At 38.3% G+C, this 26,790-nt stretch overlaps 2 protein-coding genes across 2 annotated transcripts in view; one reads left to right on the top strand and one right to left on the bottom strand.

Moving 5' to 3' along the window:
• Positions 1 to 26,464, bottom strand: LOC149081484 (uncharacterized). Its single transcript, XM_089238417.1, has 8 exons — positions 26,076 to 26,464; positions 25,681 to 25,797; positions 23,765 to 23,872; positions 23,493 to 23,612; positions 19,442 to 19,558; positions 16,596 to 16,712; positions 6,857 to 6,973; positions 1 to 567 (listed from the first exon to the last, which is right to left on the bottom strand). The coding sequence occupies exons 1-8, from the start codon at positions 26,353 to 26,355 to the stop codon at positions 515 to 517; spliced, it is 1,029 nt and encodes a 342-aa protein (XP_089094543.1). The 5' UTR covers positions 26,356 to 26,464; the 3' UTR covers positions 1 to 514.
• LOC149081482 (uncharacterized) overlaps positions 1 to 26,790 on the top strand; it is a 101,344-nt gene that overhangs the window by 36,249 nt on the left and 38,305 nt on the right. The gene's annotated exons all lie outside the window — the stretch shown is intronic.

Consider the following 26,790-nt stretch of genomic DNA (forward strand, 5'->3'; position numbering starts at 1 on the left):
CATTCACAAGAAGAGCGTTTATTGCCTTCAATGATTAAAAACATAGAAAACATGTGTAACATAGAACAAAGAAAATAAATATATGGTACAGCCAAAGCCTGAAGTGCGTGAAATGGCCGGCCCCAGTTGACCCGGCCAACGTCCGAAATTCGGGCTTTCGCCGATCCCTATATATCGGTCAATATGATTCGTGGTCATCGCCACGTGGGCGTATTTATTTGTGGCAATTATATGGCCATTTATAATTACTCATAGCTAACCATCAATTATTATGGGCTAGCTTTGGCAGCACTAACGATCAAAGGAAATTGAATACCGATACTTTGATGATCCATATATAGAGATCGACATGTAGAGGCCGGCTAAAGAACAGCTAAAGCGTGAAATTCGGACATTGGCCGGATAAACTAGGCCGGCCAGTTCGCGAGGTGGCCAACTTCGAGCTTTGGCAATAACCCATTTTAGCAGGTTTTTTTTTTTTATTATTATTGTCCCAAATTATCCATCTGCTCATTCATCCATGTTTCTGCTCCAATTCCAATGGCGTGGACGTTGAAATTGATTTCCCTGTAAAGAAAATTATAAAATAAAACAAACTTTATATGAATAATCAATCGATTGATCCATATCGATATTAAAACTTGACATCGTTTCTCACATTATACAGGACAGAACCATTGCTTTAGCACTTTAGCCTTTCTCAACCTTCCTGAATCCGAGGACCAGTAAAATATCTGAGACAATTCGACGGGCCAGCAACTTACAGCATGGTAGTATGACCATGCGTCCCGTACTTTACGGGACATTCCTGTACTTTTGTCCGTTCATATACTTGATATAGTTGTCCCGTTTTGTTTTAACGAAGCTTATTTGAATTTGTAAATATAAAATGGTGAATTAAAAGAACCTTCATAACATATAAATTATACTATGATTAATTATGACTAAAAATATATAATTACTCATCTTAGATCATACACATTTTGTCATGTTGAACGCTTTTTTCAGTGATGGTGATAGGAACCGACACCCAGGCTCAGTCACACTCAGTGAATGAGCACATTGTCCCTGGGGACTCGGGTGCCTCCGGGGAAACCTAACCATTTATTGATCTTGAGAAAGATATATTACATACATGGGCAGGTACCATTACGCACCTCGCCAATAAACAAGTATAAAATTTGTAATCGAAAAATGGTGATTCTGTAAATAAATCACAATTGTAAATCACAGATTATAAATCACATAATAATCGTCATAATCGGGAATAGTTCTTCATAGAACAATAGTTCTTATAGAATAGTTCTTATAGAATAATAAAATGTGATCTGCTTCTCTTCAGGGATTTTCATTGGATCAGTAACTATCACATCAATGAAAGCTGTCAATCTACTGCTGGGTTGATCTAATCGCTGCACCGTGTAGTTTGATTTAGTCTAAAGACATTCGTCAGTAATTGCTGCCTGTATCCAGCTTTTCGATAAGCCAGCGTGGATCAAACTATTCTCGACTACTCAGGCTCCTCTTCTTCTTCCTCTTCTCTAAACAGATGTACGAGATCGCTGTCTGGGTGTAGTTGACGTCGTAGTCTAGTGGATCTCCTAACTGGCATAGGTGGCTCTCTATCTGGTTCTGGCTCCGGGACTGTAGTTCTGATATCCTCAGGGTGCTGCTCTAGAAAGCGGACCAGTTTACGTATTTTACTTTCCGAATCTTCCCGCTTCAGGATGCACTCAAGCCAAGGTATTCGCAGATGTTCAGCTGGCTCTCTGAAGTGGAAAGCCGTTGTCTTGGGGCATAGAGTTGCGTAGTGAAGAGACGTGCCTATGGCCAAACACGAGCATTTGAACCTATGAATGTTAGCCGGAAATGGACCATGGCCCGTTACGAACATTATCATCTCTCGTGACCATTTATGGTTCCGAGGCATTACATGTCGCAGGATGCTATGACTTGATCGACCGGGCTCTGTGTTGTCATCCGACCTCTGTTGCCATTTATTCATTAGATCCTTCCATAGGATTGCTTTGGCGTGTGATGCGGGAAGCAGCAGATCACCTGTAATGATTTCGCTTTCGGTAGCTTCCTTCGCCGTGGTATCCGCCAATTCTTTACCCCATTGGCCTATATGTGCTTTTACCCAAGAGAGGCTTATTCTGGTGTGATTGCAGAGAAGCTTTCTTATTGTCCTAGCGCTTTTTTCAGTGAATTACATTTCAATATAGAGTGCGAGTCCCAGTAATTCTTCACTTTTCCCACTGATTCATAATTTTCAGAGATTTCAGCAACAACTGGTGATTTTGCGGACTTATGGCAACGGTTTTGGGTGATAATTGGCACTGTGCCGTATTTCGGATCACAGTTTCGCGTAATGAAAGTAGTCCTCAGCAATGATGAATGTTTTGTTCCCGTGAAATATATTAGTTTCGTGTGTAAATGTGATAAATCTATTACTATACATAATAACCGGTTGTTATGCATCCTTATCTATTGTCTTGATAAATTTATCGCTTTTACCAGATATTACGTATAATAACAAAGCGTTATTGGTAAATTTGATAGATACTGTGAACATTATTACTTTTACCTCCTATTATGCATAACAACCAAATATCGTTGGTAAACTTGATAAATATTATTTGAAATTCATCGCTTTTTATCTGTGATTATGCGTAATAGCGTAGTGTAATTGGTGAATTTGATAATTATGAAAAAAATTCCAAATGAGCTTAGTATGTGTGATGAATATAGTCGGACCCGATATAATGAGAACAAATTTTACGATCGTACCCCGATATAAAGATACAAAACATGCATAATATATCACGTAGTACGATTTATCCTGTTGACCACCAACGCGACGCTTGGATATTATGCATAATCACCGGTACAATGATCATTTTCAAGTACTTGTTAATATTGCCAACGACGCTTGGGTACTTAATTTATCCATTTTACCATAATCACCGGTAAAATTGATAAATTTACGGAAATCTCTATCAAATTTACCAACGACGCTTGGGTACCATGCATAATCACCGTAAAATTATAAATTTAGGGAAATTTATGAAACCTTCCAAAATTTTCGGCGATTATGTGTGAACGATAAACGGTTATTATGCACATTAACCAGATTTTCACAAATTGCATTTAGGTTTATTGCGACTTTCTGCGGTCTTTTATTTCCCGTTTGCAATTTTTGCAAATTTGTCTTAAATTGCATTTTTTTTGGTTACAATTTACTTACATTTAATATTGCGGTTTCCATTGCGTTCTCGATTAGGCATGGTTACCCTAGTTATGATGGGCTAATTTTTAATTTGAAACCATATAAGAATGCCACAAATACCATTAAAAACATTTTTCATTTCGTTAGAATTAAATAATTAATCCAACCTGTGAAATCGTCACTTACCGCATCTGACCTGCGGACAATAGGTTGAGAAGCACTGCTTTAGAGAAATGTATTTTTACCTGGGAGAGGGGAAGGGCTCCAATTCTTGTTTCACGCAGAATTACTTTTGCCGGCAACGTAATTAGTTTTTGAAAGCCAAGTACGATGAAATCAACGAACAACACTTGCTTTCATACCGAACACGGCTCAGGCTCTATCAGCAAGCACAGATTCGGGAGGGGGAGCGATCGCCCCTCCCAAGAGCCGAATAATATGGGGAGAATTTGCCTGTCCCGTAAAATACGGGATGATCCGATGCACCTACACAATAAGTCGCTTCTCCAACACATCTCCCTGGATCCGCTTGCCCTCACTCCATTGGTAGCTGAAGATGTCCACTTCAGCTTTGTTCGCAGCTGAAGATGTTTACCTCCGCTCTATTTGAAGCTCAAGATGCCTGGCTTCACTTAATTCGTAGCTGGTAATGCTTGTCTCCGCTTCATTCTCAGCTGAAGACGCCTGCCTCCATTCGATTCGCAGTTTAAGACTCCTGCCACCGCTCCATTCGAAGATGTCTGCCCTCGCTCAGCCGTGGATACGGGGGGGAAGGGAAGATGCGAATGATCACCCCTTCCAAAAAGCCCCTTAATATGGGGAAATTTTTCTGTCCTGTAAAATACGGGACGGTTAAAACTCAAACAAGTCGCTCCTCCTGCAACATCGTCCTGGATCCGCGTCTGTCTATCGGCTTTAGCATATTTTAGTCATTGCCCTTTTGTCAACGGGCGGAACCGCTTCGGAATCCGGTACGTTCATAGTTTGAAATTGACAGGAACAGGAAAAAAAAAAGTTTCCTGCAGTCACTTATTCCAATACCATTTACCCTGATTTTGCCCCTCCCGTCTCCACGGGTATACAAATGTATGTAATAAAAAGAAGTTAAGGCAAGAGATAGCAATATATACAGCCTCACTTATGTCAGTTTGAATTTGTGCAATGTCATCTGTTGGCGGAGAGCTAAATTTCATTATTTTATGAGGAGAACCATTCATTGGTATGAAAATGTGAGCACGTTTCTACCGAATACTTATGTATGATGAAAGTTTATAAAATAAATGAATATAAATAAAATATGAGCATATATGTGAGTTTTTGAATTTTTTTAAAACAATTATATTTGTAATGGCTTTTGTGTTTTCTGCACAGGTATCCTTACCTGAGCGAGAGTATGCGCGATTATGAATTCGAAACGAACACAGTACAGGCTGTATGGAGCTGCAGAGGCTTGGTACACAATGGTCCTCCAGCCTCGTTCGATGTTCCTGGGCGAGCATTTACTTCCAGAACGCTCTTCGTGTTGTGGCTGTAGGCTTTCTTCGACCTATGTGTGACTAGACGGATTGGAAGATCGGAGAAGTAGGTTGGCTTCCTTTTATATCCTGGATTGGGGAGCTGGGAAATCGTTGTCGTTCCCTACAACCAAGTTTGATTACCTTCCTGCCTACAACATTGGTTAATCATGAAGCGGTGACGCTACTCTGCCAATACCGACCTTTTAAAGCATTGGGCCAAGCTGGACACGAGTTTAGCCTCGGCTTCACCGATGTTCATTGTGTTATTTGCGTCTTTGTGGCGTTTCACTTAAGCCAGGGCCACACTAGTGTCAAACCTGGTCCAGTAGTTATTCGCAAATGCTTTGCTTCCAATTCTCGCCTTCCCCGAGGCAAAGTAGCAGCGCCGGCATAGGCGAGCTACACACTGGCCCAGCTTGGCCCAATGTTTCTTGGCGAATATTTGGTTGGTACCAGAACACTATCGATGTTGAAACTGCTGACATTCTTCGACCGATTTGCGGCCAGACGGATTGAGAGATCGAAAGGAAGCAGGTTCTTTGAGTTAAGTTAAGGTTGAGAGGTGCGGGCTGTTCTGCTCGATCAGCCTTCCAACACCTTCCAGCCTCCGACATTTGACGATTATTGCGAACGGTGCCGAGGTCACACTACTTGCCCATGGCCAACCTTACATTGGGCTAGCCTTGACGTGAGTGTGGCCCTTTCTTTACTGGCGAATTCAATACTTGGGGGCTTTCTTTTTTCTTAAGTTTCTGGAGTCAATACGGTGAGTCATCTTAATTGATTCTGGTTCTTACATAATTCTTACATAAAACATCACAACATCAAAACATCACCATGTATTCGTGTTTCAAGATGGAATTCGTCCTTTTTAGAATGATATTCGCCGATAATTTTATATTCTGTTCGGAAAAATTGTCGAAATGTTTTTCGACTTTGGATTGCATGATGTAGCGGCACATAAGACCTTCTTTTCCACATGAGATCTTATAACTTGGTATAACGTTTGATCTGTGTAAGTTCGCTTGGAAGGTACCATGACCAAAGGAAAAAAAATGGGAGCTTCTCTATTCAATTTTTTGTTTTACTGGGTGTGCCTTTGGAAGGAAGTTGATACAGTATATCTTTTTTCGAGGTACGAATGCAACCCGGTCTCCCATTCGAAAAAGTCTCCCCGCAGAGAGCAGGCAAACCTAGATTCAAACATTCGCCATCAATCACTTCAATATATGTAAGGTAGATGACAGCACAAGCAAGGACACGAAACAAGTATATTTAATTTTGACAACATACATGTTATGGCCACACATACATTCGGAAGACAAATGGAGGCATGTGCAGTTCGGTAGAGAAATGGGTACGAGGTGCATTTGTACGTGGGATATTTTCCTGCATGGTAGCTCTGTGGGACCATCTTTGCTGCCATAGCACCATCTCTTTCCGAAGTACCAATTTTACTGTTGGATGGCAGCAAGCACAGTCTGTAGTACATAGGTGTATACGGAGATGGACGGGACGGAGTGAATCCTTCAGGAAGTACATCGGGAGCGTAAGACTCATACACACACATATATGTGCATCATTATATCTATAGAGAAAGCTACATATATGTCTCCTGCTTGACGAACCGGGCTGCATTTCCGAAAACATGAGCGTAACGTAAAGAAAATACTGTATGTCTTAATTTGTATACGCTCATATCTCAGGTACAAAACACGCATGATGATTTTTTTTGTGTCTGCAGATGTGCTATGCGTTATAGCGCTGGATAGTTTCACCAGCACTCCCAGTTATACATATATTTCAATTTTTTCAATGTGTAACTTAATCATTTGAGCCGCAATGACGAGATATCTCGTCTTCATAAAAGGGCCTTATTTTAGCATCAACAAGCCCAGATGTTTTGTAAAGTTGATTTCTCAATGGAAAACTTTTCCTTATACCCCCTTGGTTTGCACCAGCTGAAAGTCGAAAGAGAGCCTACTTCACTAGAATAGATATCAGATTATGAAGTAATTTTCGGTGATTTCTAAATGCTGCTTAGCAGGATCAAGATATTTTAAATAAATGGGCTATATAATAATATTACGTATAAAGAAAAAAATCTTACTTTCGTCGCAGTTTTTCCCATGGTAATCGGATTTGCAGGTGCACAAGTAATTCAAACCTTCTCCTCTCCAGCACTGTCCGCCATTTTTACACGGCTTTTGAGTACAAGGGTCGATTTCTGAAGAACCAGTGATAACAATTAGCAGAAATTATTTATAGTAACCACTGAGGAAACAATTCATAACAAGAATAAAATTTAATCGAAAGCGGTCACACAGGATTCCCGTATGTGTGAACAGTCAAAGCGTCTTTGGGGTTATTCAAGTGTTACGTCAACATCGATGGGGGGGGGGGGGGGTTAGTATGATGCTTACATCATCCACCAGAAGTCCAGTCCAGTCACTGGAACTGTCAACATGTACGTTGGTGCTACTCCCCAGTAAATAGTTTTTTTAATATGCTCCAGTAATTGATAGGTGTTGTGCGATATATCCGCGTATTTCTGAGTGCAAGCTGAACACATAGGGCGTTACTACGTGTGAATTGAGCAGATGGTTCACAAGCTATGTCCACTAGAAGACTTGTAAATATGACAGCACGTGGCGCTGCTAATGCTAAGCGTATGGATGGTCGGCGGGAACGGCGAACTGACAACCTGGTGAGTGAATTCCAAACAAGTTATTTTTCCTGGTTCTCCACCGCTTACTTCGGGTTCACAACTACGTATTGATTAAATATTTTTGTGGGTGAGATTTTCCACAAGAACTTCAAGTTTTGGCGGGTTTAGTGTTGCCACAGGGAGAAGGTGGTAACGTATCTCTGGAACTAAATAACGGATTTCAAAAATTTTTGTGGGAAAGGCTGCAGATTGTTCTCAACATTAAAAAAAGAGGTTATAACTTCCTGTGTGCCGATTAGTAAATTTTTTATTCCCGAAAATAAGACTAATTTAACTTGAACTTCAGTGAAAATGTCGTTACATCGCTCAAAGAATGAGAGGATGTATGACAAGGGAATTGATGACGTGGAACCACACAGTGAACACTCCGTTGAGACAGACAGTGACCTGGTAGTTACTGAAAATATATCAAAGACTAAAAAGTGTAAGAACAGGAAAATAAGGAAAACCGAATCCAATATACAGAGCGAAAAGGATAGTGATGAAGACGATAGCCAAGGGAGGAGAACAGCGAGGAAATTTAACGATAGTGTGATGATGCACAATTCAATGACAAGTGCTTCAAATGTAAAATGGAAAAGAAAGGGAAACAACGCAAAAAAGAAGAAAGAGGACGAAATAAACACTGATAGTGACACTTCAAACAGAACAACAGAGAGGACAAACTTTCAGGATACAAAATTTATAGTTGAGAAAACAAATAACAAGACCCCACCGAGTGCAGAGATAAGAAGGAGCACAAGACTTCGACTGAGAAGACAGATGATGGAGTCCATAGAGTGTTCTCCAACCACCTTCCCGAATACTCTAAACTTGAATAATCCTAAGAGGGAAAGAACACAATCAGATTGTAATGAACAACAACTACGACTTGGTCGTTTTAGATTCCTCTATGACACAGATTCATCAGAAAATTCTAAAGACCAAGGAGAGGACACAGGAAAAGGAAAACTGGGGCGTCTGTGGGCAGAGGTAGAAGAAAAGGATCGAATACAGGATCAAGTCAAGGGTAACAAAAGTTCTAGAAGTGAAGAACACGAAGAGGACGTGGAGATAAGACTGGGACGATTTTGGGCAGAGACAGCAGCAAAAAATTATTTTCAAAATGAGAAAGAAACTATGGAAAAGGAAAAATTAAAAGAAGTGCAGCAGTACAGCGCCGAAGAAACAAAAAGTGCTACAGAAGCAAGATCATCGCTGTATACAAAATCAGGAACAAGCAAGGATAATGAAAAAACGAAGAAAATTAAAAAAAGCACTAAGCAGAAACAAAGGGAAGAGATTGCAAAAAACGAAGATAGTAGAGCTGGACAATCATCTCTGCCAATGGTTGAAACAAGTGGGGAGAATTCGACAACAGAATCATCCGAACAACTTACTTTTAGTGAAGAAGAAGAGGTTTCAACAAGAAACAAAATTACAAATATTCCAACACTGCTTAAAAAGGTAAGAACTATAGTGAATTCAAACACAACCAATAATAATAAGGGTGTAACAAGATTCAACATACCAAATGCTCCAAGAAAAAAAGCTAACAGGATCCTGTTAAATATATTAGAGTGGTTTGAAAATAATACCAATGAATTTAACATTCTAAAGAAAAATACTATCACCAAAGAAGTAGAAGATAAATTCAATAAAATGGTGCAATCAGATATTACAATGCAAGTAAATATTTCTGGAACGAATGAAAAGCAAGTGGAGAACGAAACAGAAATAGAAGAAGATTCCCTACTTTACGAAAGAGTAATAGAAGAAATCAACTATGACGAGAAGGATATAATACCAGCACACAGTAATGAAAGAAAACAGATTGGAGAGACATCACCAAAAAGGGTAGCGTGGACTTCTCTAAATGAAGTTGAAACAGCATTTAAGGAGGTAATGACAAAAAAGAAGAAGAAGGAACTCGCACGTAAAAATAAAATAAAGACTGAAAAACAGAGAGTCGCAGAGTCACAACAGCAAAGATGGAGCGGAAAAAATATGAAAGAGTCATCGAAACAGCATCAATTATATTTATATCCTAATAAGAAAGATAGAACGGGCACATTTCAGCAAAAGATGAGGAGTATCACCGAACAAATAACAAAGGAAAATGCAGTAAGATTACAGGAAATAAATAATGGAATATTAATTTACTGCCGGAATGAAAAGGAAAAAGAAGAAATTAGACAAAAGATTTTACGAGACGAATTTTGGAGAAATACTATATATGTATGGAGTCCAAGACTCAATAGAAGAAAGCAGAGCATACGTTTACCAAGGAATAGAAATTATCAAATATACAACCCCAGAAGAGGATATGCGAATACATATGGAAGAACAGAATGGTATGATTATAAGCAAGGAAATAACAACAGATATGAGCGAACAACGAACTGGAACAAAAGTGAAGGAAACGAATGGAATGGCATGGGGTATAATACAAGAACTTACTTTGGAAGCAATATGCAAGCACGATGGAACGATTATCGACGACAAAACACCAATGGATATGAGAGAGAAAGGCGATGGAATGGTGTAGAAGAAAATGAGCGGGGAAACAGGAAAAACAATGCAAATAGGGCCAATTATGTAAACAACAAAAATGCAGTTTATATTTCACATAACAAGGATACCTCTAATGACTTACATACGACTTATAGACCTATAAAAGAAGGAGGGATCCTCATAACAAGAGATTTCAACAATAAGAAATATTTCTAAGAGTAAGAGTGGTTTTCGCTTGAAATAAAATATACAAACACATCTAACATTTAAAAAAAAATGAATATGGAAATGATACAGTGTGGTCATATAAACTTGAACCACTCGTACTATGCGTCGTCTTTACTCGGACAAACTGCCACAGAAAAAGAAATTGACATCCTCAGCCTTAATGAACCATATGTCTTCAAAGGAAAAGTTACGGGAATTCCTATGAGATGGAGGATAATTGCCAATGAAGAAGAACCTAAAGCAGCAATAGCAATAACAAACAAACGACTGAATGTGATAAAATTAGAAACCAGTAAAAATATTGTTGCTGTAAAGATAGAGACTGATAACACTAAGATTGTATACATATCTACATATTGTTCTCCATCGCAAGACATAGAGGAACATCTATTACAACTCGAAGATGTGTGTAATAAATATGACAATGAAATTATTATTATAAATAGTGATTTAAATGCTCATAGCAAAATATGGGGACCGGATCCAAAGAATGAAAGAGGTGACAAGGTTGAAAACTTCTTATTGACTAATAATATGGACTGTGTTAACAACAACAAAGATATTCCAACATTTTTCTGCATCAGAGGACAATCATGGATTGATCTCACAATAACAAGGGGAGGATTAGAGAAGATTCGAGATTGGAAGGTGCACGATGAATGTACCATTAGTGACCACAGACTCATCACTTACAAATACGAAGAAAACAGGAAAACAGAAAAAATCAAAAGACAGAATTTGAACTTTAGTACTAAGAATGTTAATATAATGAAGTTGAAAGAGAGCTTGAGAAACTTTCTACAAAAAGATGATATAGACAGCATTAGACAAATAGGCATCGAGAACTATGTGGATAACTTCCAAAAAGAACTTATTAAAATGTGTAAGAATTCGAGCCTGAAGAGAATTAATCGAGATAAAACTGAACCATGGTGGAATGCACAATTGCAAGAACAAAGAAGTAAAGTGAGAGCATGCAGAAGAAGAATGCAAAAAATACAAGGGCAAGAAGAAAGGAAAAAGATGGAAATTTTATATAAGAAGCAGTATAACATATACAAACGTATAATTAAGAAAGTAAAGAAAGACTCATTCAAAAAATACCTGGAAAATATAAATAAGGAAAATCTATATGGGAGGAGGTATAAAGTCATAATCAATGAAGAAAGAAAACAGGAAATTCATCAGGTCATGAACTCAGAAGGAAAAGAAGTGTGTGATGTAGCAGAGATGAATGACGTAAAAAATAGATATTTCTTCCCCTATGATCTACAATATTCGACATTTATGAAGATAGAGGGAGATTTGGATATGCAGTATATAGGACAAGAAGAACTCTCTATGATTATAGAGGATTTCGGTAAAGACACCACACCGGGAATAGATGGCATTACTAAATCTGTCGTAAAAATCATGTTTCAAACATGTCCCGAAAAACTTCTTCATATCTACAATCTGTGCCTTGAACAAGGAACTTTCCCACAGATTTGGAAAAATTTTATATATAACCAAAAAGGAGATACAGATGAATGATATTAAAAACTTCCGTCCTCTTTGCTTACTATCAGATCTGGGGAAAACATTAGAAAAATGTATATATAACAGATTAATATATCACCTTGAAAAGGATAAGATAATATCTGATAATCAATATGGATTTATGAAAAACAAAAGTGCAATTCAAGCCCTACAAAAAGTTAAAAACACGATAATGGAGAACTTTGAGAGAGATAAATTAACATGCTTGATATCTTTGGATATATCTAATGCTTTCAACTCCATTAGAATAGATCAAGTTAAAATTGTCATCAGTGAAATGAAAATACCAACATATCTAAAAAATATATTGTTTGACTACCTACAACAAAGAACGTATTGGAATCAACTTACAAATAAGTTTGAAGAATATAACATTGGAGTACCACAAGGTTCGGTATTGGGACCCATGATATGGAACATTGCAGCAAATGAGATTTTAAAAAAGGCTACATCTAAAGGTATAATACTACAAGCGTTTGCTGATGACTTCTTGATCATAATAACAGGAGAAGCACCATACAAGTTCATCAAGAAATCAAAGAACATCCTTAAGGAGCTTGCAAGATGGGCGGACAGATTTGGCTTGAAATTTAATCTTCAGAAATGTCTATTTACGATAGTAAAAGAAAGGGGCAAAATACCAACGATCCCCTCCATAAAGATGAATAAAAAATCACTAAAATATGTAACAAAATTCAAATACTTAGGCGTAGTCATCAATAGAAACTTTTCATGGACTGACCATCTACATTACATTAAGAACAAAATGGCCAAAAAGACGCAAGAAATTGTTCAAAGATCAAGGGCCACTTGGGGTGTCAAAGCTGAAGTGCTAAAAAAAATTTATTTGGAATGCTTGGAGAAAATGGTAATATATGGGTACGAAATCTGGTACACAAATACAAGAACTCAGGATGACAAATTAATTTCTATCCAGAGGAAAGCTTTAATTGTAATCTCAAAATGCTATATTACGGTTTCTAATGAAGCATTGAATGTACTTACTGGGATACCACCCATACAGATTACGCTTCAAAATCTGCTGAAACGTTACAAATTGCTTCAACTTGGAGAACAAATATGCATTGATCAAAATATTGTTAAAAGAGAGCACATAGAAGAAGATAAGCCGGCTCTAATACCACCGTGGGAGAAAAAGAAGATCGACTGGAATGAAGATCAAAAGGATAGTATGGAAAATTCAATTTACACAGATGGATCCAGGATTGAAAACAGGGTTGGCTGTGCTTATGTGCATTATAAAAACACACAGATTGAAAAGGAGCAACTAACAAGGCTTAGTGATCATAGCACTGTATTTAGAGCCGAAATTACAGCGATATCACAGGCGGTGCAATATACTCATGAAAATCACCTTCAAAATGTGCACATTTTTAGTGATTCGAAATCGGCACTACAAGCGCTAGCAAACCCTAACAATTATAACGAAATTCATCGTACAATACAAAATCTGGCAACTATAAATAATATCAAATTTCATTGGATCAAAGCGCATAATAATAATAAAAGAAATGACTATGTGGATAATAAAGCTAAAGAGGCAACAAAAAAGGACCAAATTGACATTAAAACTAAAATCACTAAAATACAACTTAAAAATGCCATAAAAAAAAATATACAGGATGAATGGCAGAGGCTGTGGAACTCAACTACAAAAGGGAGATTTACACACTCAATAATGTCGAAGGTTAAAACAACCAACATCTATGGAGACTTCTACATCAACCAATTGTTGACTCAACATGGGGCACTGGGAGTCTATCAGGCAAGGTTCCACAGACGAGACTCATTATGTATCTTCTGCAAGAAGGAGGCTAGCGACGCTCAACATATAGTATATAGATGTGAAGCATGGGACAAAGACAGAAAAGAATGCAATTTTAGCGATCACAACATAAAAATCTTAACATTGGTGAAAAATAAGAAAATAGCTAATTTCTTAAAATCCATCATGCAAAAAAGCGTGGAATATTATATACATCACCAATAATGTCCTATTTTATGACAAGGTTTAAATGAATACATAATATATATGGTATATTTGTTTTAAATATATAGATATTATTGAAAAGTTGAATGATTGTAAGGTGTTAATACAACATTGTATATAAGTGCATTTGATGAATACGAAAAGGATTTTCTGATTTAGACTGGATTAGCGTATACCATTTTTTCAATGTAAAGTTCTCACTTTGATCTTTTTTGTTGCTGAGTTATACTGTAAATTTTAATAATACGTACTACAATTTTTTTAAATTTATGTCATATACTGATTTTTTACGAAAATATGTAAACTTTTGTTCGTGATAGCATGTGTGGAGCAGTGCACATAAAATATATGTTTATATCTAATACATGGTTACAATGCATAAAATCGACTGAAATATAACTTGTAGTACAGTGTTCTTCGATCTCGTGCAAAATTAGCTGATTGACGGACTGATTTGCTTCGTGTATTTCAGCTGACCTGATGTGTGTATAGGTTTTTTTTTTTTTTTTTTTTTTTTTTTTTTTTTTTTTTTTTTTTTTTTTTTCTCTTTTTTTATGTTGAAAGATCAAATGATTGTCGGACTCATGTGTGATATGTGAATGTGTATCTACAGTGTGATAATTACAATGTAAAATGTAATACTTAAGTGAAGCAATTATTATAAACCCCGGGGACACTAAATTGCTGCTCGCGAGTTGTTAATGGTTGCTCCCTAGGGAAAGATGTAAAGTTGATTTTTTTTTTTTTTCTTTTTTGTGGAGAAAATAAATGCTCCCTTCGGGGAACCCCGTATGGCGAACTATGTTTGCCGGGCCGGGGGTTAGTATCTCTTACATCATCCACCACCCTTTATGAAAATATGAAATATTCTTGATGGCATCTTACTCGGTGCGCTAAAAACGAAAAAAATCTTTCGCTAGTTTGTGGGCACCTGAACTAACATTCTCCCTGATGATAAATCCCTTACAGAGGCACTTCAGCGATCTCTAAATGTTCACGGATCCTTCAAGTGTTCAGGAAATGTGTCCGTGCTGCTTAAGTGGTATGAAAATGTTTCCGGGCCGTTTAAGTGCTCTAGAAATGTGTCCCGGCCCCTTAAGTGCTCTGGAACTATGCAATGCATCACTCAAGTGATCCGTAATTCTGTGGTGATTGGGGTCAGAACATATGTCCAAAAAAATGGCTTTTTGATCTAAAAGTAAGTCTTGCTAATTATAACTAATTAGAAGTGGGATAAATGCACAAATACGTGTGTGCGGCTAAACAACATGCCGGTGTATGATATTTTCATTTGTATTTGTGTGTATGATTTATTTGTGATTTTTAAATGACAATGAAAATGCTTATATCTCAAAAATGTAATTTTGGTGCTTATCATGTTCTCACCAAACACCACAGAATTATGCCACGAATCACTTAAGTAATCTGGGAATGTTCCACGGGTAACTTGAGTGATGTAGAACCGCACTGAGGGACCGCTTAAGTGTTCTAAAATTGTGCCACACGTCACTCAAGGGATCTCTACATGTGCCACGGGTCATTTAAGCGATCTGTAAATGTGCCGCTTAGTTCATATCTGCAAAATTGTGTTTGGGGAGCGCACATCAGATAACCATCAGAGACACATTTGGTCCGCGGGTCAAAGGTTATCATATATGGCTTAAAGGGTGGGTCGCAATGAATTTCTCAAAGAGAAATTTTGAGAGCTTTGATACTTGAAAATTTACCCTTCAAATAGCATTTAAAAGAACAGGAATCGATTATAAATTACAAATTTTCTTTCGAAATGTTAATTTTTTTGGTCGTTTCTGATCCCACCAATATGCGTTAGGAGGTAGGCGGCAGTGCTGACGAAATTTTGCTGACAAGGGGGGGGGTCAGAGATTTGCTGACTTTTGCTGACAAGGGGGAGGGGGTCAAAAATGGCTAAGAATTTGCTGACGTAATACTTGAACGGCCCCTTTGTTTACAAAGGGGGATGCATCAAGAGGTGATCGCTGTCACGGAAGATCTCGGGCTAAAGGCCGAAACAAGCTACATTGACATGACGTGTTATGAATAAGCAAATACGTTGACCGGGGATTGCCTTGTCTTGTCCGTACTTGGATACTAATATTATATGTCAGGATATTCAAAACCGCAATTTGATATTCGCAAAGGGAAAAATTCAGAATATCGCGATTGGTCGTAATGTCACCTTGAAAGACACCTTGAAAAATCCCTAGAGGGCGCAACGACACCATCAAGTATACCTGTACATGCATGTGTCTAAAATGTTAACATATGCTGTTGCTCATCAATTGTGAGCCTTGTGATGATTTTATGTAGTAGAGTAATTTTTTTGTTATTATTATGCCATTTTATTTCTGGCAATTGTGTATTGTATGGTTTATGTAATTTGTCCTATGTTTAAATGCTTTTCCGACACCCTCCTGCCTCACAAATGGCAATCGTTATTAAATGGCTTAAGATTACGGATGGTGTACTGTTTATATGTATGTATGTATGCATGTGTGTGCAGTTGCATCCACACCATCAGGTATAACTGCACATGTACGTCTAAAGACTACGCTCAAGATGCATCCAAAAAATGAGGTATACCTGTACATGTCTGAAGATTGCAGAAACCAATCCTTTCAGGTCACCTGTTTAGGTAAAATAAAAATTACTGTGCCGGTATAACAATGGATGGTCCCTACATACGTATAGGTTTGCATGCACAGATATACTTACACACGCATACCCGTCCTGGGTGAAGCAAAATCTAGTGGGGGGGTCTTAGGTAATGAATATCACCATCAGGTCCCAATTTATCGGTTAATTGTTAATAAAGAGGCGTGGTTTGCAAACCTGTATGGCAGTTCTTTCCCGTGTGAGTGACTGGGCAAGAGCAGTGATGATCAGAGCCATTCCCTCGCCAGCAAGTTCCGCCGTTCAAGCAGGGCTTGGAGTCACAAATATGAATTTCTGCGCCCCGGAAAGTAAGAATTGGAATATCATTCGAAAACAAAATATACATGTAATAGCACTAATCTTCACAAAATCACTAATTTACTCAAATGTGGGGTAAGTTTAAGCATATAGAGATGCATAGCTAAACACCGAAATTTACTGGCGAACCGTTGATTCTAATAGAAGCATACTTCCAGTTAAAAAAGTATCCAACTAAGGTGTGGACCTGAGATACGCCATTCATATTGCGAGGAATTGTATTGTTGCAAACCGCTTCGCTTGCAAGATATTGACAAGTAATTCGGATGATCTCTATCTGACAAATAGGCAATAAATATGTTATCCTCACCCAGTGGTCGGCCAACCGCGGCTCGCGAGCCACATGCGGCTCTTTGGCCCCTTGAGTGTCTCTCTTCCACAAAATACCACGTCCGGGAGCACAGAAATTCCAGATTTTTGCAAAATCATGTTTAGACACGCATTTCGGCCATTTTGTTCTCACTCCTCTCCTCTTCCAAGTGAGTCATCTTTTCAACGGGTTTTTGCCGAAAAAAAAAGAGTGAAATCCTGACGCTGGTGTCACGTGACACTCTTCCGCGGCCAATCAAAACTGGATTTTGAGTAGAAACTGGGAACTTCGAGAAAAATTTGCCGGAAACGAGGATATTTTTTTTCCTAAGGTATTTTACATTATATTTTATTTTGTATTCGTTTCCCTGAAGACGACGCTCCTGGACCCTCCACCCCTCATGACGAATCTCCCGTGGCCACCTCTCTCCATCCGCAACCAACATCGGTCATCGCTGCTGAAGCAATCCCACCGGGGGGCGACCATCCGAAGACGATGCTCCTGGGGCCTCTGCCTCACAAGACGGGCCCGCCTTATGCTTTCATCGGCGACGTCCTCCGGCTAACATCTCGTCGGACGAGCATACAGTGAACTCGTCTTATGCACATTTCCCAGAGAAGGGAGCCAGATATCCGTAAGGCAACAAGTAAAATAATAACTTAATAAACTTTACTTATTAAAATTTATTAACTTAATTTTAGGGAGCATTGTGGAGTGAAAGATGTAGTGTCGAGGATTGAATAAGATATGTTGAGATGGTTTTGAATATATAGAGAGGATGAACGAAAGGATGAACGACCTCAGAAAACATACCTCAATCAGATCGAGGACGTTTTTAGCAAACGCCAGATTAGGAGCACCCTAATCAAGTTAATAGCAATGTACAGGCCGCTGTGGTGGTCGAGTGGTTATAGTAACGGACTCGCGATCCGGGTTCGAACCTCACAGTGGTGGTCGGCTGAAGTTGGTTTTCTGTGGTTCCCAACTTCAAGGCGCAAATGCGAGCCGATCTCCCCGTTAAAAAGTCTCGCCACAGAGAGCAACAGTCCTACAACGATAAATCATTCAATCATAACACTTCACTCATAGTTAGAAAAACTGGTGGCAGATGGCAGCACTGCACATAACAAGCATTACAGAGAAACAAAAAACTTCGTCAGGTTTCACTACACGTACACGCACATTCCCGGATGCGGGAAAGTTCGTTGGGGGTTCCGCGGCGGGGGGGGGGGGGGTTGTGTGGTCGGGGTGCATGTGTGGTGTAGCAATAGTAGGTGGGGCCTCCAAAAAATGGCTCGGGGATCCATGATGTTCTTAAGTCAGCCACCTCGTTGGGCAATTTGCCTGTTGTGGCGTTGTATTTGTATTTATATAGTTTAAGTTTGGAAGATTTGACTCTCAAATTAAATTTCAATCGTTGTACTGTTGATGTTTGGCTCTGTTGACTAGTGAGTTTGCCGACCACTGTCCTAACCTAAACCGCACGTTAGAAAAGTTGAAGAGGAAAAAAAGTGGAAGAACATAAAGGAATACAACAAAAACAAATGAAAGGAAAACATTATAATAGATAAGAAAGAGTAGGTATACGAAGTCGATTTCTCTTTTCACTCTCACCCTACCTCTGTTCTATTTTGCTGTTATCTGTATATAGTACAAGGAGGCATCATATGAGGTGGGAAAATCATTAATAATTGTATGGAAATAAAAGGAACAACTTCATAGGGTTGCAACCAAGACTCGCGATGATGACGAGAGAGGAAAGAAAACAGAGAGGTCTTGTTTGAATTTATTCCACAGGCGTTCGGACGCAATAATACGTCCTTGATCGTGAAGTGTTTAAAATAAAATAAAATAAAAATACCAAAATAAACAAAACCCGAATAGAAAGTGTTTGCCCCGTCTTTCCTGATGCCAAAAGTAATAAAATTCCCCGTTTCTAAGTGCAATATCCGCTGAGATATCTGAATTCAAAAAAATGGAAAGAAACGTCATGAACTACTTGAAAAAGCTTCCCCCCCTCTCATAAATTATGTTTTTTCCTCTTTCTCCATTTTTTTAAATTCGAATATCTCGGGTGAATATTGACTTAGACACTTGGAATTTTCTTTGTCGGCCTCAGGAGACAGGACAACAACATTCTGATTGGATTTTTGAGCACAGGGTGTCCTAATAAAAAGTCTTTTTACTTTTTGTTTTAACAACTATGCAACTCCTTGCAATATGGATGACTTGCCGCAGGTTCACACGTCATTTAGTCACTTTTCCTAATTGGAAGTATGCCTCCAGTATCAACGGTTCACCAGTAAATTTCGATGACAGTTGCTAGCTATGTATATATGGGCCAAAGGGGGGGGGGTGCACGCAAAAATTTAGAGGGTGAATGATAAGTCCTCACCTCTTTGGCAGTTTTTACCAGCGTGCGTTTCCGGGCAGACACAGAGATAATCGGAACCGTATCCGATCCAACAAACTCCACCATTCTGGCATGGGTTCGAGTCACAACTGTTCGAATCTAAAGGAATAAAGATCCGAGATAAAAATTCATTATCATCGTTAGTCTTAATTCCCTTTTATGTTTTTTGTGGTACTCGAAATCACGTCACATTTTGAAACCAGTCGGCCCCGCTCGATTACTCAGGCAACAGACAAATGGATGGACCGCATAAACGGATAAAGAAGACCTTCTAGAATAAAAATTTCTACCGTAGAGGCAATGTTCCTCCAATTAATAGAATAATTTCAATAATTTTTCCTTGCTTAACGGGTGTTGACATGATCCTTGAAGCAATTTTTCTTCAAAATAGGCAATTCCTTCAATCAAATGGGGAAAAAAATTTAGTTTCAATCGGTTAAATTGTTTTTTTCAAATGTAAGAAAGAAGTAATGAATTATGCAGGGGTGAATGTGGCATGTTCTGGCAAAAGAAAGATGGTGATAGGCACAATGAAGGGAACATGAAACACCCTAAAACACCCTAACCACCCGATCCTATCTCGAACCGTTTTCGAGTTATGGCGGATAATCAATTATGGGGGGGGGGGGGGAAATGCATCTAGCCTGAAAAAATCCAAATTTGTGAAGTTTTTGAAGTATTTGCAAGAAAACAATGCACATGTTTGGGGAGAGCAGAAGCAATCCTATAAGGTGACACTTAATTTAATCGAAATATCTGAATTCAATGACGCCTGTATACAAGAGCTGAAATATTGGCGAAGTTCAAAATCGAATTATCACCAAAATGTTTTACCACCAATTCTGCAAACACTCTTCTAGCTACAATCGGTCAAATTCGCTAAATACTTGTCCATTGTCCGGTTTTCAAAAAAGAGACCAAAACAAACCAAATTGGTCATGTAGTTGAGGAGATTGGTGGAAATTGTGAGGTGTCACTTTATAGAATTTATTCCGTTTTTTCCAAATATGTGCTTAATTTGGGTGAAGGTTTCTCGGGAACTCGACAAATCCGGGATTATTCAGATGTGGCGAATTTTTTTTCCATAACCGATTATTCAACATAACTCGAAAACGGTTTGAGATAGGATAGTGTTGGTAGGTTGTTTCATGTTCTACTTGCGCTCCTCTATCACTCCGCTTTCGTTCGGCAGAACATGTCCCGTTCACGTCCGTGTAGTGTGAACGTACACAAGAAAAACACGTTTTGCTCAGAGTATGTGCAGTTTTTGAATCCATCATCTATACGATTGAAAAAAAAAAAAAACTGCACATCAAAAATACTGAAATGTTGCAGAAATGTTTATTAGACATGTGCTCGAAAAACGAATCTCCGATTTTGCAATTGGCGTTAGGAAAGAATTAAAAAATAAGGCTGATTTCATATTTTTGAAATTTTTCAAACTTTAACGAACGGTCCGCGAAGTTCAAGGTTCATTATGTGACAATTAACGCATGTGAAATAAACACTGAAATATTTTAGAATTTTTTGATTCAGTAATTTTTTTTAAATCTTACAGAGGAACTCAAAAACAGGCGATTTGAGAAAATCGCGTTCAAAGTGGTTTTTTTTTCCTGTTATTGCGTTTACTAATAATAGTTCATTACTTGTTTCCTCCCATTCTGAAAATACACTTTAAACACATTATTCACAAAACAACAATAAATACTGAGAAAATTTTCAATCCAATGTTATCACTCACACGTAACTGTGAATATATATATATATGGACAACATTTTTTTTAGATAAAACATTCGATATGGCAAAATGTTTCTCTAGCTAAGACCTATGAAATACTCAGACTTTAGGGCTCGAATTCATTGTATTCGATAAATTCACATATCGCATTTCATCTTCGTTCTCTGTTAGGCCATTAGAGAGCTCCAACTGTTTTTCATGTAAGTAAATATCTCGAAAACCTCCGCAAATGCCATGGCTTCAAGCATTGTCCTCGAAGCTAGAAAACAAAAATGAACGCGGAAAAGAAAGGATTTCAGTATAGAGACAACAAATTGAATGTTTTAGAAGCAGTAAAAAACAAGAAATTCAAACTGAAATTCCCAAAGAGCATGGAGTTTCTCAAGCTCAGGTGTCAAGCATTAACAAACCATCTAGCCAATCGATTCCTTCTTTTCCTTTGTTCGGAAGTTTGAAGCCAATTAAATATATTTTTTGAACCAATTTTTTTTGTAATAGATATGTACAGAGTAACTTCGGTTAACGAGCGGTTCGGTAAACGCACAATTCGCATATCGAGCAAAAATTTTGAAGGAATTTAGATTTGGTTAACGAGCAATGATTCGCATTACGATCAAAAATTTTGCGATTTGTTAATTTATTTTCACGTTATCGCAACTGAGCTGATGACTTTTCGCTTTCGCCCACACACGTGTTATGGAATTTCGGATATTATTCTCCCCTAAAGTCTACGGTAAGCGTTTCTCTTTCGGAAAATTAACACATGTGCGAGTGTGAATATTTACAATATGAAACTAGATGTAGCATTGTAGCCATGCGTACATGCGCATGAAGTTTTCTTCAATTTCTGCTTACAGAAAACTGTAGGCTGATTCGCGTTACTGAACGTGACTTTGAGGGGGGGGGGGGCTAGCTCATGAGCCACTATTTGTCGAAGACATTGTGTGCTTGGGGAAGACCATGGACTGGAGGTGCATGAGGATGACATTCAAGAACTAGTGGTGAAAAATGTCTAGGAGTTGCCGGTAGATGAAGTGATGGATCTCTTTTGCACGCACCAGCAAGAGTTTATGGACGGTTTCTCATCTGAAAAGGAGAGAAGTAAGGAGATGTCCCTCACATAAAATGAGATTAGAGAGATGTATAGAATGTAGAAATCTGAGCAAAACTCTCTAGAGTAGAACCACCCAAATAAAGCTGTAGCATGGAGTGTCAACGTATATATCCAATGTATCCAACGAACACTGCAATTTCCCATTTTCCAGAAATCCTAAAAAGGAAGCAAAAGCAATAGTGTCATTGGATAAGGTTCTTTTTGAAAGTCACGAAAAAAGGATAAGTTTGCAAACAACAGCGAGTCCGTAAATCGGCCTACATAATCCTCTCTTGTCGTTTAGAGTAAGTTAATAGTCAATAATGTTTGTAAACAATATCGTATCGTATGTTTATTTATGGCGTTATTTATATTATACATATTTTATTATTATTGCGTGGTATTATTGATTGAATGTCGTTTTTATTAGTCATTTTTATGCGAATGAATAATTGGGGAACGAATTATACGAGTTTCTATTATTTCCTATGGAGAAGTTTGATTCGAATAACGAGCTATTCGGATAACGAGCACATTGGCGGAACGAATTAAGCTCGTTAACGGAAGTTACACTGTATGAGTTACTTACCCCGACCCGGCGAATGTGATTCGCCATACGGGGGTAAGTTACACGGTATATTGAAACTGAGTACATCATGTTCTTTTGCTGTTTTTCAAAATTATCAACAAAAACAAATCTAATAATCGAATTAATTAATAATTAGTTTTCTGAATTGTGCCGAAAATCGGCATGAAGCGCTATTCCGTCGTAGCCAAAAAGAAAACTGGTCAAGAAAAAATTCTGATGAAATTGAAGATTGGCGAAAGAACTGAATATTCATCAGAAAATGTCAAGAAAAAGTCTGATTACGACGGTGCCGACCAAGCTGAACACTGTAAAGCCGGGTTTTCGTAAGAGCAGGTTTTGACAGCATTTGCAGTGTGAAAACTGATTGGTTAAAAACTTGAAATTCAGGTTTTTTTTGGCCAATCAGCGTTTTCACGCTGCACACGGCGCAGAAATTCTACTCCTAGGAAAACCCGGGGCTTAAGCTTTAATTTCTTACTTTCTTCACGCTGAAAGAACCAAAAACGCATCAATCAACGGCGCCACGATTAGGCAAAAAGCTGAGAAAATCGCCATTGATTTTCGTTTGAGCGGATCCGACTGTATAAATAAAAAAAATAAATGAATCGCTGACCTTGCTGGCAATTTCTTCCCGTATGAGTTCCAGGACATGTGCACATGTAGCTCGTGCGGTCAATTTTTTCCCAGCATGCTCCTCCATTCTTGCAAGGATTTCCTTCGCACGGTCTTTTAACTGCAATTATTTTTCATATCAAGAACAAAACTAAAAACTCCTCATTTTCACAGGCCATATGTTTGTGCCTCGAAAAAAAACCAATGCTGACAATTAGACACATGACAATACACACAGCTTGATGCAATGCAATCAACACACAATGTAATTACTTTTAACGCATGTTCCATTCTTATCTTCGTATCCAATTTCACAATAGCATTTGTTAGGCCCGTGATCGTTGAACGAACAGCTGATCTGACCGAATCCGCAACCGCAATCTGTGCATTGAAGATAAACATCAATAAAATTTATAGTTAACAAAATATCGAAGAAGGATATTCGAGACATTTACAACAGCCATTAAAGGTGAATAAAGTCGCAGATGCGGATATTGGCTTTAAAATGCGAGGGGGTTGTGTGTAAAATTCGACCCTTAAAACTTTTGGCAGCAGAACGAGCTTTGATGAATTGGTAACTGCAGAAAAGCGCGACATCGAGTCAACAAAATTGAATACAGGTGCGAAAGCGTATCCAATAGAAATGCTCTATTACGTCTAATATTCGCAGCAGAATGGGAAAACTTCTGTAAAGGCAGTATAATAACAGAGTTTACAGTTTAATTATTCCTTACGGATACAGACCATTAAAGAGTTAATAACTAAAAAGCGTCAAATATAAAAACTAGCCACAATTACCCAGAACTGCACAGGTTTTCTTCAATTACTGGGTGGATTGAAAAAGTGACAAACCATTGGCATATGCAAGGCATATACGCATGTCTGAAGCGCATTGTTAGGAAACCGCGGTAACTGTGCCCTGCACTGACGAACTTTTAAAGTAGAGTATCTTTCAATTCCAGTCCCATTTAGTTTATGTGAAAAATTTGGCGAAGATCAGTCTAAAATTGTAGATTTGTATAGAGAACACACATACATACAGACATACTTTCACATTTATATATAAGAGATGAAAACGTTTGTCGAAAGGGGCTTTTGTCCACATCTGCCACTATTTTGAAAGTGCAGCTTCCGAAATCTAGGCCCTATTAAAGAGCCTATTAAAAAGCCCTATTAACTTCAATAGACTTCAAGGTCTATTGAAGAGCTTAGGCCCCATTCACAAGTGCAGCAGGCAATCTTCCTACTTCGAAATCACCGTCTACTACTACAATAGGTGTCAGCGGTGAAAATGAAGTAACGGTGGAACTATGGCAGTTTGTTGGCGGACGCAGATACCTATGAAGAAATTCGTATGGTAAGAAATAAAGCTTTAAAGTGAAATATGGTAAGGAAAACGTGTGAGTATACGTTCAGAATCCAACAGAACTGTCCATAGAGCCAAAAGTATCTTAACGCTTGGGGACCCATCCGGGCATGGCCCGAAAGCACTACTTTTTATATAGGCCCTACATGATGAAGTTTTTGAGAGTACATAAATATGTTAGCTGTCATTTGCAGCTAAGTATGAGATCCCAAAACATCACCATGGCATTGGGACGGCTTTGTGCATAAAACTTTCAGAGCAGGTTTCTTAACCTTAGAAGATAGCAGAGCTCCTTGAAGAGATAACAGAGCTCCTTGAAAAGATAGCAGAGGAGACTGCTTTGCAATGAAAAAACAATCAAGTCACTATTTTCACATAATTTTGTACTAAATGGTATCCTGTAAAGGGTTCCGCGGTATCAATTTTAATGTCAAAAAGTATCCATGGAACACAAAAGGTTAAGGACCCGTGCATAACACGGAGTCTCACTCGCCCAGAGGTCCGGAGAGTGACACATTATTTATAAACTTTTTTTTTTGTTCACTCCTAACTTATCGAAAAATTAATTCAATAAAGAAAGAATGTCGCACCTGAATGAGTGTATCAAGCAGGGTGGCCCAAGAGCGAAAGTAGCTCAAAACGAGCCATGGGTGGATCAAGGTTAGTAGGAAACACTGTACAAATGTACCAAATGATGCCACAATCTGTATATGAATTCCACAGTTCTATTTTTTTTTTCTTCAAATTCTAGAATAACAAATTTTATGAAATAACAATAACTTCCCCATAAAATGAGAGAAATAAAATGGTTCGTAAGCTATACCTCTGCAAAAATCAGGGAAACGCCTATAATGGATTCCCTTGCCTCGTTCACAGATACATATCAGTTCACTCGTTTGAGGATGCGCAACACATTTTCCTGGGCAATACATTTCACATCCTGCAAACATAAGAAGTTTAATGCATTAAAAACGAACAAAAATCGTCTCTAATCCGATTGATATGCAGTAAAACCTCTCTTTTGCGGACACCGGTGGAACAAAAAGTATTCCTCCGTAAAAGAGGGGGGTGATCGTTAATAAGAGGGGTTTGAGATGCATACTTTTATTATGCAAGGGGAACTTATCATTTTACCGTAAAAGAGGGGTGACCGCATCTGAGAGATGTCCGTTAAGAGAGAGGATTTTACTGTATTACGTAAAGTTTTCCAGAAATCACCTGCTTTATAAAGACCATTTTTCACCAAATAACTCGTCAATTCATCATCGAAGGGTGGTTGAGTCTCGTCACGTTTGAATTCCACACCGTCTTCAAATTCAACGGATGGAATATATTGGGGAATGGAACCTCCAAATATTTGGCGGCCGGAACGTTGTTTGTTGGGATAGATAGCTCGAGACTGTGGCAGTTCGAATCCAAATGAGAAGCTGCCTATGAACGGAAATCCAAATGTTATGGCCGATATTAAAAGCGACGAACATGATTTTTTCTGCTGCATCTCGTTTCAGAACTTTTAACGAAGGAACTAAACTGAACTGAACTTGTTTTTTGTAATGTCAACACTGGAGATTGAAAAACGATCCCATTCAATTACTTTGGCAAGTAAATATGCGAGATAAAGGAAATACATTATCGTGTTTGGTTCCTGATGTCCATGACCTATGATCTCGCGTCTTCCGCTGATAAAATGAAGGTCACCATCCAGTCTTCCTATATAACGGCCATTGGACGGTTTTTTGTTGTTGTTTTTTTTTTTCGCTTTGCCTATATCCTGCTCGGATTCCGAGAGCCATAATGCCAACATTTCATGCAGAAATGAAAATAACTACAATAAAAAGTAAATCTATATATATAAAATTGATTTTCTGTCTGTCTGTCTGTGTGTATGCATGTTCTCTATACAAATCTACAATTTTAGATCGATCGTCACCAA

Source organism: Pholcus phalangioides, unplaced genomic scaffold, assembly GCF_987345545.1.
Source record: "Pholcus phalangioides strain wild (caught in Gottingen) unplaced genomic scaffold, Ppha-v1.0 ptg000010l_1, whole genome shotgun sequence".
In the NCBI taxonomy this organism is placed as follows: domain Eukaryota; kingdom Metazoa; phylum Arthropoda; class Arachnida; order Araneae; family Pholcidae; genus Pholcus; species Pholcus phalangioides.

Coding starts and splice junctions, on each gene's coding strand:
- LOC149081484 (XM_089238417.1), bottom strand. CDS start 26,355: ATGCAGCAGAAAAAATCATGTTCGTCGCTTTTAATATCGGCCATAACA. Junction 25,798..26,075: donor AAATGGTCTTTATAAAGCAG/GTGATTTCTGGA, acceptor TTATGTTTGCAG/GATGTGAAATGTATTGCCCA. Junction 568..6,856: donor TGGGAAAAACTGCGACGAAA/GTAAGATTTTTT, acceptor TTTTCTTTACAG/GGAAATCAATTTCAACGTCC.